Raw genomic sequence first — 17,128 nt, forward strand, 5'->3', positions numbered from 1 at the left:
GGAGCTTTTGGCATTAAAAAGAATTATAAATGGGTTTTTTTAAAACTGTATGTGAAAAATATTTGGTATATTGGAGTAGAAATATTCTGTTATACTCACACTCTTCTGTGATTTTCTTTCAGCTTTCCAGATTATTTCATTTTAGAATGAATGAAAGCTGAGCTTCAATTTATTTTTTTTTTTTTTTCCAAAACGTTTAAAACACTTTTTATTCAAAATTTGGAAACCAACAACCTGCCCATGTTATACACTAGGAAGAAAATCTCAGGGAGTCTTTTTGAGAAATTAAAATAACTTTTGGTGGTGGTGGTGATTTGTTCATACAAGCTTCTGTACTTTTCCAGCTATATCAACAGTCGGGTAAAATGTATACATCTCTCCTTGTTCTGGCACCCCTCTCTTTTTTTTTTTTCTCTTTCTCTTACCTGCTGTCAGGTCAGTAGTCTCTCTACACACAAATTCTGCAAAACATATTAGTAAGCTGATACTTCAGGTGGCCTTTCTTTCCTTACCTTCCATTTCCTTTTGCCCATCATTTCCTCTGATCACTATTAAGAGATGTTCTCTTTTGCTATCCAGAAAAGTTTCTAGCCACATCGCTTGGTTTTCTTATAAATATTTAACATTAATTATTACTGGGAAGTATTCCCCTGTCCCAGACAAGACAGAGGACCTTTCAAGCTTACTGCTATTTTCAGGCTCAGCAGGGAAAGAGTCAGGTGTGGAAGAACCTTCTAATTTAACAAGCCAGGTCTGCCTTAGAATCATGGAATCATTTTGATTGGAAGAGATCCTTAAGATCATCAATTTCAACCATAGTTCTCTTGAGATAATTTGGTCCTTTTTTTTTTTCCTGAGCAAGGACCACAGATTCACTTCTCAGACCACAAGATGCCTCTGTCTGAAACCTCAATCTCTGCTCCACTTACACATTGAATAGTTGGCATCAGTGTCTTACCACATAGCTGACAGTCCTGCTGCATCTATGGGTAGAGAATGAAAGATCATCTCAAGGGTCTCTCTGGCTGAATACTTTTACTTGTCACATTTGTGACCCAGTACTGGTGTCTGTCTCTGATTGCAGCATTTTGCAACTCCAGTGTTGCTCTCCATGATGACATCAGATTCTTTGCCTTTTAGTCCAAGGCCCTATACACATCCCAGGAATGAACTTTTCTATCCAAAGACAGCATTTTCTAATAAACAAGATGAAAATAGTTGCAATAATTACTTCCCATTGACAGCCACCTTGTTTATAACTTTAAGAAAAATTTAAGGGTTTTGTCAGAAAACTCTGCTTTCCTGTTGTATGTGCAGATGTGTGGCACAGCTGTAGATAATACAATTCTAGGGAAGATTTTATTGGAGTCATTAGTTTATGTGGTAGATAAAACAAAGGCTCTGGAAATGTACTTTCCAGTATGGCACTTGAAGGAATGGAACTGTGTTAACACTGCATTTGCACTGTGATTTTATTATTACAGTTGGATCAGAGCCACTTACTTTACCACAGCCCAACAAATTAAGTCCAATTTTCTTATTGGAGATAAAAGTATCAATAAATTTAATATATTCAAAGCCTCCATTCAAAAGTATAAGGGAGACCTCATGCACACCGAAGCATGATGAACATGACACAAGCGATCAGCTCATGGGCTGATCAGCACCTTGTCTATTCCACAACCTGTCATATGTGCCCAGCGACTGATGCAAAAGCAGAACAAGAACACACTTATCTCAGCACTCATTTTTACCACCCCTATCACAGCATATGACCCCTGGTATTGTAACAAGCTAAGTAGAGTGCTGTAATTTTGAAGCAGTTTAAGCTAAGACATCTGCTGTACCTCTGATTCTTCTCTTAAAGCATTACTGATTGGGTATGTGATGAAAGCTATTTATTCCTGAATTAAATCAATGTGTAAAGAAAAAGAAACTTTATACCCATTAGGTTAAGGACTTTCTTCCATACTCAATTATTATTGTTCCGTAGGTGTCTTACAAATAGCCTGGGGGCCTCTGTTGTTATTTTTGCTTCATACTTCCCCTGTCTCATGGGAACTGTCTTCTGCAGGGTTAATATCAACAAAACATTGAAATACTTAAAACAGAGAAAGAGTACTCCCTTTAGAAAGCAGCATCTTTGCTGCAACTTCCAACACTCTGGAGCTATGTCTTAGATCAGAGCAGATAAACTTCTGCAAATTTCATCTGTCTCTCAAAATAATGCCTTCCTTCTAGTGGGGTCTCTCATAAACCCCACCTTCTTTATTCTTTCACGTACTGCCTCAATTCAGAGACACGACAGCATGGTTTGACCATGTATAATACCTCCACAGGGACTGCAAACTGATCCAGAAGAATAAAGTTTTGAAGGAAAGCTCCCAAACCAAAACATGTCCAAAACATTCAGTCTGGATACAAGCAATAAATCCACTGAAATATCAAAGTGAGAGGGAAGAGTGAGAAAGGGGTGGCACCAAGACAGATAAATTGCAGAAGGAGACAGCTATGGAACCTGCCTTGGCAAAGCTTCTGAGCTCCATGTCCATCTGTTCCACATTAATCTGTCTCCACTGGGTTTTAGTCCAATCATCAATGCTGTCCTGAAGCAGAAAGCACAGATAAGTGTCAACAACATTTGGTAAAGACAGGCTTCTGCTACATAACAGATAAATGGATGCAGGGTAAAGCCAGTCACACAGCAACAGCTCCTGAACCTTATTTTTTTCAACCCTACACCCCTACTACCTAAAAGTACACAAAGTAATCCATCTCCTCAAAATTTAACCCAAAACCCAAGCATTTAAGCAGTTGCAATATTTCAGAATCTGACAGGTATACATACATACCCTTCTTGTGCTATTAAACACACACCTGTATCTACTAATAATATAGATACACCTGAGAGATGTGGCAGAAACTGCCCTGCACCCCCTCTTGGTAACACAAATGCTAAGCAAACAACTATGGAAAGAAAATCTAGTGCATGTATTTTTAACCTTACCTATGGAAAAAACTTCTAGAGGCAAAGAGAACTTTACAAGGTTGATTGTCCATACAGGTCTGTACACTGACTTTTCTGGACTCTTACTTCTTGTCTTCTACAGTCTTCTAATGTACAATTCTCAGTTCTGAAGTTGAATTTTCTGGCTTTTTGAATTTTTACTCATTGATTTTAATTAGTCATGCAAGTTATTTGCATTTAAATGGCCAAAAATGAAACTACGAAGGTTGTTTTGCTTTGGGCTTATCTTGAAATTGGTTAACTTGAGAACAGAGATATTTTCGCTCTGAGTATCCTAAAACACAGCAACTATAATTTCAAAAACAAAAGCAACATGAAAATATTCAGTATTTTAAACTTCTAAAAAAAAAAAAAAACAACCCCAAAAAACCCTACACACAGCACAAATCCCAAACTATAAACACTTATAGGATCAAATTAAAGTATAAAATTGAGAATATAGTCTAACTTTATATTTTTTCAAAAATCTTACATTAATATAAACACTAATATTACAAATTTCTTGAGCAACTGCACTTCTTTTTGACATTATTTCATTTGCTTGTAGCCTGGAATAGCTACTTCAAATAATTTTGTGGGTTTCTGTGTTGGTAATATTTCATTTTCCAGCATTTCAAGCTCTTGATTAACCTTGAATGGGAAGAGAGCACTCAAAAAAAGCACACTTATAATGTATATTGAGCTTAGCTAAACCTGGCAGTGAAATCTACAGATCCCGTATATATTATTCAATATAAGAAAAGCTGAGATCAATTATTGTAAAGAGGTTAAAAAGCTGCATTTGCATTGTCTTTCAAAGCACCCAGAAGGCATATGAAAAACTCTACATTTGAACCATAAAATTAAAAGTGGTACAGAAAACAATTATACTCTTACAATAAATCTCTTAACTTACTAAACCACTTCTTAAAGTTGCACAAATATGAACAAATTCTCTTCACAATCTTTTTAAAAGATCTACTAAATAATCCACTTTAGATTACTGCATTATGCACATTATGCTGACTTTTTAAAAGAACATGAATAAAAAATATGAGCAAGTACTCTCGTTTTTGTTATTTTATTGGTGAGTATATGCAACACTAGAAGAGAAGCAAGAGAAACCTAGATTGGGTATTGCTAGAATTATACCAGCTTCTTGAAAAAAAAAGAAACAAATTCCATCTGCTTACCCTGATGAAACACAGCTAATGACACCTGTCACTGATCACGTCCTCATAAAAAACCCAGAGATAAAAAAGACTGACCACAGAAACCAACATACATCAACTAAACTGCATTTTCTTCTGATAACTGCAACCTCAGATGCCTAAAGAGGAGCTACTTTGTGCTTTACTGACACAGCTCTCTTCTTAACAGCATTCATTTTTTCAGGCAATTCCAATTTAATAGAGTAACATCATCTTGCAGGAAAAAATATCACAGTATTTCACATGGCAGAAATGTATCAGTAAAATGTGTATATTGACAGCGAGGATACCCAAACATCTGCCTATGAATAAGAAATAACAGTGGAGGATTTATTTAACCACAAGCTATACTCTTACGTCATAGCTTTTACTCAAATTTTTGTCAACTCTAAAATAATTAATTTTATGGATCATTTACTTAATAAACTCAGTAATTTTATGTACATTCACATAAAGCTTCATTCAGAAATATGTTGGGGATCTTACACACAGTAAAACAGCTCCACTCCTGCTGCTTTATTTTAAAATATAGAAAACTCACCTGGAAATAGCTTTATCATTCTACAAGTCTCCCCAAGATCTCCAGTAAAAAACAAACAAACAAACAAACAAAAAACCCAACCAACCAACCAAACAAAAACAGTAGACAATGAAAAACAAACAAACCAACAAACTCCCCACACCATTCCATCAGGATGGGAAAAAAACCTGACAGGTTCTTTGCCTGTGTCAAAAGAAAGTAGAACAATAAGCCCGAATCCAAGTCACTTCAGAGTAACTAGAACACTAGTTTAAGGTACATGTCAAAAATCCGACGTTTATGTTCCTAGTCATTCCCTCTATCTGGCTTGGATCACGTTGACAGAGAAACAGAAATTCCACTGTGGACTGGAAAACTTACTGAAACTGCTAAGATGTTTTCAGATTGACTAATTAGATTATCTGATTAAAACTATCAGTTGAACTTCTACCCAGTTTTATGTAATACTGTTTACAGTGTAGTGCATCTACCAGAACAGACCACATAAAGGTCTCTCATATGCAGATGCTTCTCTAGACAAAAAGGAGGATACACCCTCTGTGTATTAGCAATGCCAGTGGTCAACAGCTGGAATTGTTATTAACTGTTATTTAATTCATGTCTGTCTAATACTCCTACAGGAGCTTTCCATTCCTTGTGCTGCCATGTAAAAGCACGTTTACTTAAGGATCAGGAGAGAAGGAAGAGATGGGACACAATTTTAACATAACTTGGATGTCTAAGTCCCACATAAGTATCTTTGAATGTCTTGCCACCATAGAACAATAATATTTTTCTTTCTTCCAATCCCTAACATTCTGTGATTCACATAATCACAGAATGTTAGGGATTGAAAGGGACCTCAAAAGATCATCTAGATTGTAGTGTTGACCGATCCAAACAATCATTGTGCAAATCTTTTACAGTTATTGAAAATAAGTTCTGAGAGCACTACTGAGTACATTTCAATGCAGAAACAGGAAGTATTCAGAATATACCAGAAATTTTGAACACGCACAACACGGATGTTTAATTTACTAGAGTAAGAGACCATATTATGCAGATCACACTTGTTTAGTGATTAGTGATGCCTCATTTAAGGGCTGTTAACTTTCCACTAAATCAGTGACTATGAACACTTACAGATGAGGCAGAGTAGGATCAAAATGTCTCTATTTGTTCCTTCAGTTCTTCAGACCATTTAAGGTTTACTGAAGTAACTGGTATATTTTTGTTAATTATTCCATTCTTTTTTCTGCCTACTTATTAGAACAGAAACGAAGCCATTAAGCCCCAACAAGAACATAACGTTTTATTTTCACATTGCGGCATACCTTTTTAAGGTGTTCATCATGTATACATCTGCAGTTACTCAGTTCTTCATAATATGTTTCCAATCAAATATTGTAATTTGGGCTAAATATCTCCATCATGACTGATTTTTGTAGAAAGCTTCCAAAGATAGCTAAGAGCTTGAAAATAAAAATTAGAAACACAAACCAAAACAATAAAAAAACAGCAAAAAAGAATAAAACAAATTAAGCATCAGTTCTCTTCCTTTAATACTCTACTCTCTATTTGATATCTCATCCAAAATTCTTCTGAAGTATAAGTATTGGAACTGTACCAAGCTATACTATGGTTATGTGCCATGTGCTGATAAACAGACCACATATTTCCAAATAAGCTCTTAAATTGTGCTAAATAGATGAATTCTAGAATGCCAAAGAACAAAAAGTTAGCTTAGATCTTAGAAGGTACAGAATGAGGATTTCCAGACCCAGGCATCTACCCCACACTCAAGATTCTTTCTAAATCCTACCCTGCATGTTTCTAACCTATCTGTTTTCTCTCCTTTTTCCAGATATAGTCTCTCTCATAATTCAGTAGGGTCTTCCTCCAGTGTCTCACACCAATACAGTCTTAATTATATGTTCATTTTTTGGGGGGTGGGAACCCTACTGCTGTAAAAAAAATTACCGAACAAGAGGGAAGCAGAAGTGCTTTCTCTGAGGATAAATCATCTTCCATTCTTCTTGCTATGATTAAAGACAAGTTATCTGCCTATTGAAAAAATAGATTTAATACTGTATTATCTGAATTCAGCAAGAAAATAAGTTTAGAAAGAAATGGGGTAAATGCCAGCATTAAATGCAAGATACTCATTGAAGTGCTAGCAATGCCAAAAGCCACAACCTAAAGGAAATTCATTTACACAGAATTTGTAGTTGTGTTAATCATTACTGCCTTATACTTACCACAACTAATCTGCAATAATTTGACACAGTTCGAGTGCAATGCGTACAATGCCACAGACATGTATGGCTAAAAGGGACTTTAAGAGTGAGTAGACTGTATTCCTGCCCCAAGGTGAGGTGTGCTGTACCTCTGCCATTTCCAAGAGATGCTTTTCTAGCCCTCCCTGAAAGACTTTTGAATAATGAGGAGCTTGTCACTTCCCCTAGCAATCTCTTCTAGTGATTCATTACATTTGGCATAAAGTGGTCTTCCCAGTCATCAGACTTGAACTTTCTGTACTTTAAATTAAGTTTATTATGTTCTGGGTGTAGAGAACAGATTATTTCCTTTGTGTATGCAGAAGTCTTTAATGCATTTGAAGATTTATGTCTGTTCTGTCTTTTCTTCTTTAGCCTCAAAAACCATCAACAGATCATCTTTCCTGAATTGTAATCCTTATACTTGCACACAATACTCTGTTGGAGACCTCATCAATGGTCATTAAAAGGTGAAATTTCCCCTTAACAATCTTACATACTTACTTCTTTCTTAATAACATGATATCACTTACTCAGGTTCTACATAGGACAACTCCTAACTTGTATTTTGAAGAACTGTTGCTGATCAGTTGTTCCCTTTCTTACATCTGAACCATTCCTGCCTAAGAATAACTCATACTACTGCAGAAACACACTCCAACTACCCAGGCCAACTATGCCATACCCTGAATGGAAAGTCCAGATGCATCTGCCATCCATGAGATTCTCCACACCTTGTGCAGTCAAGTGCAAATACTGATTGTCAGTGAGTGGGGAATTTGTCTGTTTCTTTGAATTATGAATTATGAATCTGGCCTCAGCCATTAGTTAACCTCTGGAATGAACCTGTATTCAGAACATCATTAAAATGATAGTAGAATCAAAGAACTCAGTTTGATTCTGCAACTGAAATACATGTTAGTCAGTATTTCTGGGCATTCCGTTCACAAGTAGCTTACCTAGATACAAAGTATAATTTAAACAATGCACCAAACTATTTTTTTAATAATAAAGAACAGATTCATGTGTATGGATACTGACCTTGAACATGGATTCTAACCCTGAACAGTCATGAAATCCTATACAAAGAACTGAGGCAGGACATCTGTCAGGATCCAGGATTTGGGCTTTAAATTCAGTAGAAGCATCTTCAAACTCCTGTAATATTAAAGTAAAAATAAAAACATATAAAATGCATTTATTTTCAACAGGAAGAAAATAGGGAGAAAATATAATGAGCAGCATATGGTTACACTAAACACACAGCTGGCCTCTGTCACTGAACAAGCTTCTGAGATTATTTTATTTCAGGTTTTTCAGTACTATTTTAACTGATGAGCTGATCAGTGCTACCTAACAGTGATGCTTTTTTTTTTTTTTTACAGAAACTGAATTAGAAACTGAAGCACTGGCTTAGCAATACAGATTATTTTTAAATAACAGCGTAAGATCCATATGTGTGTGTAGCAGTGCAAGATCTATACATGTGTGTACTAGTGATATAGACATTTAAGAAAAACAAATTATTAAAATATTTTGTTTAGGAAGCTTGATAAGAGTGACAGACACCTATGTCAAGTAATATCACTCCTTACTTTTATGCTATTTCGCCCTGTTAACCCTCCCATTAAACAAAGAACTTCCCAACAAGTTTTTACAAGCCCAAATTATCTCTGTTTATAATCCTTAAGTAGGATATTATGAGCATCAGACTTCAGCTACTCAGACACTTGAGGTCAACTCACTAAGTAAACAGTATCTTTTGACTCTGACTCATTGTTACATTTAATTAGATTATCTTAAGAATCCACAGCTACCACATGTATTAGGCAGCAGAACAACAGTCCTTTTTTTTTTTATAGCACAGCTGTACTTTTTTAATACTCAAGGTGATTAACCATGGTCACAAATGAGGTCTTTTGGATAAATAATACCAGACCAGAAAACATAGGTCCATATTAATGTAACTTCATGCTGGCTCTAAAGGGAGAGCTCCACCATCTTCTGCCTTGTCCTGTAACACAAACAGTAACACATACATGTAAAGCTACACTTGTCCCTTTGTAAAATATATTAAACACTGATCATCTTTGAGAAAATATTCCTTTTTTTTTTTTTTTTTCTTTACAGCCTGGCTGTATCTCCATTCTGTTGCAAGCCACTAGAAAAATAAGTAAAAAGCAGTACCAGTATTCAATATGGACATTTAAATAAAATACAGCATCTTTGGAAAGGTATATCAAATTAACTTGTTTATTTAACAATTTGCTTTTCTAACCCACTCCCCCCTCAACTAATGTGGGTTTTGTTTGTTTGGGTTTCTTTATAAACACACTGCACAAACCCCCACATATATAACAAAAACATATGATAGGATGAACTACATGCACTTCTCCATAGCAAATAAAGAAACTCAGATTTAGTTCTGTGACTGGGTGTGATATATATTTAAAAATATATATATTTAACTCATCAAGAATGCTTGTAAGGCAATCAGTCTGAGTAGTCCACATTTGTGCTCTGAAAGCTAAACATCCTTTACTCCTCTTTGGATTCAAACTCCCCTTGTCATGCCACCAACCAGACCATTGCCCTGTTCTGGATTTTGGGCCTTTGCATCCACATATGAACCAAACACCTCACATTGCCTATTCAGAAGCACGTGAAACTGGTTTTTGGAAATATGCGGACACTATTCATACATCAGACACTGAATAGCATGAACCTTGAAGCTTCTGACAAAAAAATTAGCTATAAGATGACAGCTGTTGTTTGATAAACCTCCTGATTAGTACTGTCAAACCCAAAGGCAAATAGTTTCTGAAGAAATTGAGAAAAAAAAAAAAAAAACCAAATGCTTTACTGATGACAGTAAAAATAGCACAGTAATTGGTGCTTGGTATTCCACTTGAACTTCTGTCAACATTAAGCCTGCCATACATGACTAAGAATGGCTCAAACTTGAAAACTAACACTCATTGACTGTGCTTTACTTCACAATAAGCTGGAAAGTCAACAAGCTTACAATCCACAATGATCATCCAGAAACATGTTATAAAGGCTGCTTTTGTCCTAAGACAGTTAGGTCACTAAGGAAGGACTCACTGCCTCAAAAATTGATCCACTTAAACCACCTTACAATCTACATCTGGCCAAATATGATAATTGCTGTACTTTAACTAGAATCTTAAAACTATCATTCCAGTGTCTCAGCACCATTTACATTTATGTACTGAGTATATAGGGAAACCTTCATAGGAGTAAATGCAAAACCAGGCGAACTACATACAGATGTGAGAAGGGGTGTCTTGAAACCACGTCTCCTACAGACAAGGATGCTTCCGAGCATTCTGCTGCCTCAGAAGGCAGGCAAAAATAAAAAAACAAAACACACAACCAGCAGTAGGTCTCTGCTGCCACTCATCCTTTCTGAGGCTGCTTTGTAGCTTTGTGCAGTGATTAGCAGGACTTTAGTGTGAATCGGAAGGGATTTTAATCAAGAGTGACGAAATTGAGAAGCACAGTATAGTGAGTCTTAACCTGAAAACATGGGAAGCTTTGCTGTGGATTTTAAAGTGGTACCAAAGATATTAACAACTTTGCAAGGCTTCTTCATGAATTAAACCTGTGCCATTCATTTACTTCAAATCTGGTTTATAACTATTCCTCTGGGTTTTTAATTACCTGGATTAAGCCACATATTTGCAAGAAAAATCAGCATGCATACACACAGAATATATTTCCTACCACATCTAACAGAACAGTACATTTTTCTGTTCTGCTAATAATTACGCTATTAATAATATCTATTATTTTAATAGCAACTTTAAGATTTCAGAAAAATTTGCTTGTTAAAATAACACTTTATCCAAAGCATGTGTTCCTTTCTCCTCACTGTGCTGCCAAAAACATTGTGCAGTAGGGCTGAGCTGAATGCCAGCAAAGCTGACACCCATCAGGGAGGCTGAACCCACCTCCTCATTGTCTGCAGCTGTGCAAATCCAGTATGGCTTGTGGTTAAGCAGGTGTCAGGAGCACAGCAAAATGGCAGGGACACACCTAGGAAAGTCAGCTGGTCTGAGGATTTTGGGGGTCATCCAACAGAGAGACACAATTTCATTTAAATGAAGTGCATTCAGCAATCAGATTAGAAAAAAGTATGTTTTTAATGTCAGTTACTTGGGGTGATTGAATCGTGCTTATGATGGTGACCTTTTGGATTAGGATGGCAAAGAAGAGAGTCATCCTGGGGCACCCATTAAATCTGCAGCTGGCACTGGGGCATTGTTACTCCCCAGCTTCTGCCTTACCTGCCCTGGCTGGGACACACACCTGTGAGGGGACAGATGGGGGGGCTCACCAGCCTACTCACTTCCAGAGAAATTTAATCAACACGTCCCCATTCTCAAAGACAGTGGGTCTGGGGCCAAAAGGGAGAATGAATTTGGCTGCTGTTCTGCCAGTCATACCTGTGAGAGGGGCAATCACTGGGCACCTCTGTCCCTCTCCCCATGCGTAAAGCTGAAAGCATCCTCTGCGTTGGGAGCGGAGCCTGCTCTGAAGGCAGCCGAGTGTTCCAGCCAGCAGGCACCAAGGCCGACCACATGATGCAATAGGATACTTCTATATCTGAATTTGTGTTAAAAGTGAATTAAATCCTTCAGAAAGCACCATTTTCCAACTTCACAGATAGCTCTAGCTATGAATTAACACTAAAAATGTTTAAAACAACCAAATAAGGCTTCTATGAACAGTGATAAACATTCTTTCTGTCTTATCAGATATGCGTACTGTGGCTGTTAGTGAGCATTGTGTTAAGAACAATTTTAACTACTATTGCAAGACTTCACTATATACCAATCATTTTAAAGAACTTCTCTATTTTTCAAGTAGAATTAACTGATTTATTTACACCAGAACTGTATATAAATTATACCCTAACACTCACAAAAATAGCTCAAAGAACTGACTGTCAGCAAAAAGTAATTAATAACCCTTTGCTGTTGTTGTTTGTTTCTGTTTTTGTTTTTAATTTTGGCAATGTGTGTGTGTTGGGAGGAGGGGGATTTCATTTCAGTTTCTCCAAATTCATTTCATTCTCTTAGACTTCTTTGGTAAGAGTCATTTGAATGCTTCTCCACATGTAGCACTTCTAAATAATTCTGTCATCTAATCAGGAGAAAGCACCCAGAATTCTTTTCTTAAGAAAATGAATTTCTAATTTAACTAGAAGTGGGAGATACTGAACACAGCTGTGCAGTCATCTCATGTCTAGTTCCGTTCAGCACTATATAATTCCCAGTTTCACAACCTTCAAGTTCACAGACATTTTAAAATAAACATGAAAATAACAGCACAAATGCCCATGCGTGGGGTACAATATTACCATGTTATTATAATCTGAATGATTGTGTGTTCTCTTTCTGAAAAGTTCACAGCTTTCCAGAAACTCTTCATTCTTTCTGCAGACATGCCCACTTAAAATTTTCCCTGCTGTTCCACCAAACTCCAGCTTTTCCAACTTTTGAAATTCCAACAGGTCAATTAAAGTTTCCTATATTAAATTAATAAAAATTAATTAATGGTATGCCTGTACAAAAAACAGTATCGAACCTTATGGTTTGGATGCTTTTTGCCTCATCTGACCTTTTCTCTTCCAGTTTGGCAGAGTGAGAAGTTAAAATCTGTGCCATCTTAAATAATTAATACAAAACAGTAGTGGAGGAACAACAGGTAATTCCAGTAAGGCTTTACCCTGGTTGAGCCACTTATAGGATTAAAAGACAAGTGGAAGCTAATCATCCCATAGAACATACAAATTTAACTCCATTTTCATTTTATCAGATTAAAAAAGCCTAGATTAAAAAGGGGAAGTACTACTAAACACATACGTTCCTGTATAAACACATGATTTATTATCATAACACAAAAGGTTGCTATGAAAATTAAACATAAATCTTTCTCAGAGGAGTAAAATTGAACCCACTTCATGCTCTTTTGCAACATGTGCCAAGTTAATTTCTGTGGTCTCTGATTTCACTTGAATGAAGTAATTGTTTTATGCCCCAAAGGGATGGAAATAACTATTTCCTTGTGTGTCTAGAAACACATACCACCTATTCTCTTCAGGAGCAAACCAGAAGAGCACCCTCATCAGCAGCCAGTCTGAACTCCTTCTGCAACTGCTTCCAGGCTCAGGAAAGCATTAATAAAGGCCCCAGGAGCAGGAACCATAAGCTGTTCCCACCTTATACAACTATCCTAGCCACGATATTAGAAAAAATATTCTACACTCCTTTCCCAGCCTCAGATTTATCATCTTCCCCTGCTTCTTGACACAGATTTAAAAGGGGAGCTGAAGAGTACTCCCTCATCCAAGGACTAGCCTAAAACACCACATTTTTTTCTAGCTATAAACAGGTGACTCCTTCTCCGTTCTTAGAAATAAACAGATGCAGTCACCGTGCTAGGGAGGAAGTCCCAGCCATGGGCTGCATGTGAAGGGCAGCACTTTTCTCAAGCAGCTTTCAAAATTCTGGGAAAGGCTGGATTTAAGAAACATGTTTTTCATTTTTCTTACTGTTGATACCAGTCCGTTCCTTGTACAACATCCTAGTCAACACTCCTAATTTTTCCTACACACTGTAATTTTGCACTCTAGGTATTAGAAACCTGAGTCTTGCTGTCTGTATAACTGAGAATAGCCCATGTATCTCAGATATTATATTTATCTAGCAACATAGATGATAGGTAATACCTCAATCTTCAGTAAGCAGTTCAGGGACACATCACATCTGGAAAACAACATCTCAGATCTGGAATCCCATGGTTTAAATTTCTTGCCACAGGTGAAATATCTCTGCAATCTCTTTCTGTGAGTAAAGAATGAACTCTTAAAGCTTTCTAAGGTAGTTTTAGCTATTTTCACATGTTCCAATGCTTCTTCAGCTTCTCCTTTGAAAAGATTTTTCTGATGAAAGATACAACCTAGACTACATGGAATGAAGAAGAAATTTTTTTTTAAAGTAACTTTTAAAAATTCAGTCATGATATGAGTCATAAAATTACTTTCCACTTTGTATAAGAACACAAAAATAATATGTATTATCTTTTAAAATTGTTATCCCTAACTATCCTAGTTTGTAAAGTATCTCATCATGCATCTCTCACTTTTGAGATACTCCCATAGTATATTCAACCTGTTACTAATCCCTCCAGCTAGACTGACCCTGATGTATCAACTTTTGTACAGTGAACTTCCAACAAAAAATGATGAAGGGACATTTCTCCCCCAATAAAATTAGATTGGAAATGTATTCACCTGTTTGCCATAACACCTCCAGAGCCTTCGGCTACTAATTCTCACATAGCATATGTTGTGCCAGCACATACAGAAGTGCCAACATAAGTAGTTCTAGTTTTTTTCATTTAGTAAATTAACACTAGAGGGCTTCCCTCAAACTCAGAATCAAACCTAGGACACATGTGTACCTAATGTATAATTCTGGACAATAACATGAATAACCTGAAAGAGAGAACCAAGATTCATGGATAACACTGTCTGCATGTAGTAAGCTGGGAGCAGGGTGGGGGAGGCTGGGGTGAGTAGTGATGAGGACAGGACTATAGATTGTTTTTTGTTGTTCTTACTTTATCCCAAACCAGTATAACTTGCATTTATTACAGATTCACAAACACATAAGGTTAATATCTTTAATTAAGGCAATGCAAGCAGCGTTGGCAGACTAGGGGTGGGGGAACTAAAACCTTCTCCTGGTCGTAGTTCTCATTCTATCTGCCCCTGCCATATTCTTCTAGTTCATGTTGCCATCCCTCCTAGGCACGTCTTGCCCTCTCTTTCTCCCAGCCTTACAAGCTAAGAATTATGTATGGCTCCATCCAAACTTTTTGGCACCACTTCAAAACATGCCATTTTGGGCTGAGATCAGGTTCTGTCCATCAGCGCTTGTCTTCTAACAGAGTGCAATAATTTGACAGGCATACCAATGAATTTCAATGAAAATTTTATAAGTTAGCCTGTTAATGTCCAGTTTAAACATGTGAGGAAGGAGATGGTGCAAAGTCAGAGTGGCAAAATGGGCCTTGCCATATTTTGTAACACAAACATATAAACAGACAAAATGTACATCTTGTTCACTCCACCCTTATCATCTTCTATTTCCTTGAAAAAGTCCTGAGAAGCAGGATAATAGCTGCTTTCTTTGGCCTTTAAGATCTTAGTAATTTTTTGAACAACAGGACTCTGAAGCTAGAATTTAACAAAGGAGAAAGCAAGCAATTAAAGATCAAGGCCACCTGTCAAAAGCATAGAAAAAGAAGGGAAGTACAGTATTGTGATTGTACAGAGCCCTTCTCTCCCCTCTCCCCTTTACATTTAAGGATGAATGACACTGAACTTTGGAATTTCCTTCTGATCAGAGGAAAACCATAAGAAAAAAAACCTTGAAGGCAGACCTAAAAAGGCTGTTTATGAAGACACAGATCACACTTCCAGATTTATTTACTAAACAAAACTATGGCCAAGCACCTTCTCAGAAATTACTGGCAGTAGAACCTTTGAACAGTTCCTTGAAATTATTCCAGATGTGAAAAATCTGCATTTTACTGTTTAATTTTCTAATAAATAAGTTACATGGCAATTTGGTGTTTGAATGGATGTTGAGAGTTTAGCATAAATGTTAAATAGATTTTATTTAATAACTTTTTATTACACTTTGCGAGCCTTTACAAATAGAGGAAATAATATCTAGCAAAGCATTTTAATAAAATATTAATGGAACATTAGAGTTTACATTCTTCCTTTTGCACTCTATTTTTCCCATTTCAGTCCCTTCATTTAAGCTAATTCATCTGTTCTCCCTCAGTTTCAGGTCCACACTTAAGCTATTCTGCCTGGCACACCTACTTCACTGCCATGACATACAACAAGGAGCTGACCCTGTCCAAGGCCTTCAAAATCATTTGCTATTGACAGGATTATAAATCTTTGCTTATTCAACCCCTGATTATCAATCATTTCTGTACACAGTCAGCCCTAAACTGAAATCAAGCCTTTGGTTTACTTAAACAGTGAGTTCTCTGGGACATGACTTATGTTATTGCTGTTGTTATATGTAACAGATGCATATCACAATGATAAGTGCCACGCTCCTTTTTGATGCCATCCTTTCAGATTAGTACCAATCTCATTGAAAATGATGAGGCCTTTTATGATAAGGGTACATTTCACTCAAGGAAACAGAGAAATGCGATCTATTGGAAACACATTTAAAAGGTAATTCAACAGAATAACCTTATTGTGTACTCTTGAAGCACAGCTTCGTGCGATTCTGGTGACTCTACAGACAGCTTAAATATTTGAAATTAATAAACCGAAAATATAGATTCTTGTAATTCCACGTTTTCATATGACAGAGCAATTAAAATGTTTAAAATACATTAATTGCACAGAAATGACATTAAAACACCTTTCCATGCTTAGAAAAAATGGAGTAATATAAATACTATGTTTGGAACACCTTAATTACTTTCTCACTCATGCAATTTACTACCAGTTTACATCTGAGACTCAAAACCACCAAAACGAGCTCTTTTTCCCCCCTTTCTTTTTTCCTCTCCTGTGTTGCAGAGGTCACACAGTAGTCTTTCCTTACTTATATTCAGCATATATTTGATGCAAGTCAGTCTTTGCTGCAACTATGAGAATGGGAAGAGGAGTTCTTCCTGACACCAGTCCTTTCAAAATTTGTGTTTTATTTCACATGATTTCCACGTGATGTTCCATATCTTAGGAAACACAGTCTGGCCAGGACCTATGGTTTTCCTTATTGCTTTGAATAGATACTAACACTTGGAGGCAGAGCAGGAGAACTAACAGTACTGTTATTACAAATCAGTAATAACAGTAACTTGGCTATTGGTGTCACATTGCAAACTGCTCATTTAAATCTGAGAAAGACAAGCTAGCCCAAGCCATGTTTCTCAAACTTCTGACTATTTGAATCAAAATCAGCTCTATATCTTCTTTTTCTAGCCACATAAACATCTACCTGAATCTCAGTCAAATTGTACTGTAGATGGAAATTATGTTTTT

At 36.6% G+C, this 17,128-nt stretch overlaps 1 protein-coding gene across 1 annotated transcript in view; it reads right to left on the reverse strand.

The window, feature by feature from the left end:
* Positions 1-17,128, reverse strand: part of DNAH11 (dynein axonemal heavy chain 11) — a gene marked incomplete at both ends in the record, with an annotated part of 131,608 nt that overhangs the window by 106,512 nt on the left and 7,968 nt on the right. The window contains 1 exon segment of the mRNA XM_080364203.1: positions 8,056-8,172. Within this exon segment, the coding sequence (XP_080220329.1) occupies positions 8,056-8,172 (117 nt within the window).

This window comes from Nesoenas mayeri (assembly GCF_963082525.1).
Source record: "Nesoenas mayeri genome assembly, chromosome: 2".
NCBI classification, from domain to species: domain Eukaryota; kingdom Metazoa; phylum Chordata; class Aves; order Columbiformes; family Columbidae; genus Nesoenas; species Nesoenas mayeri.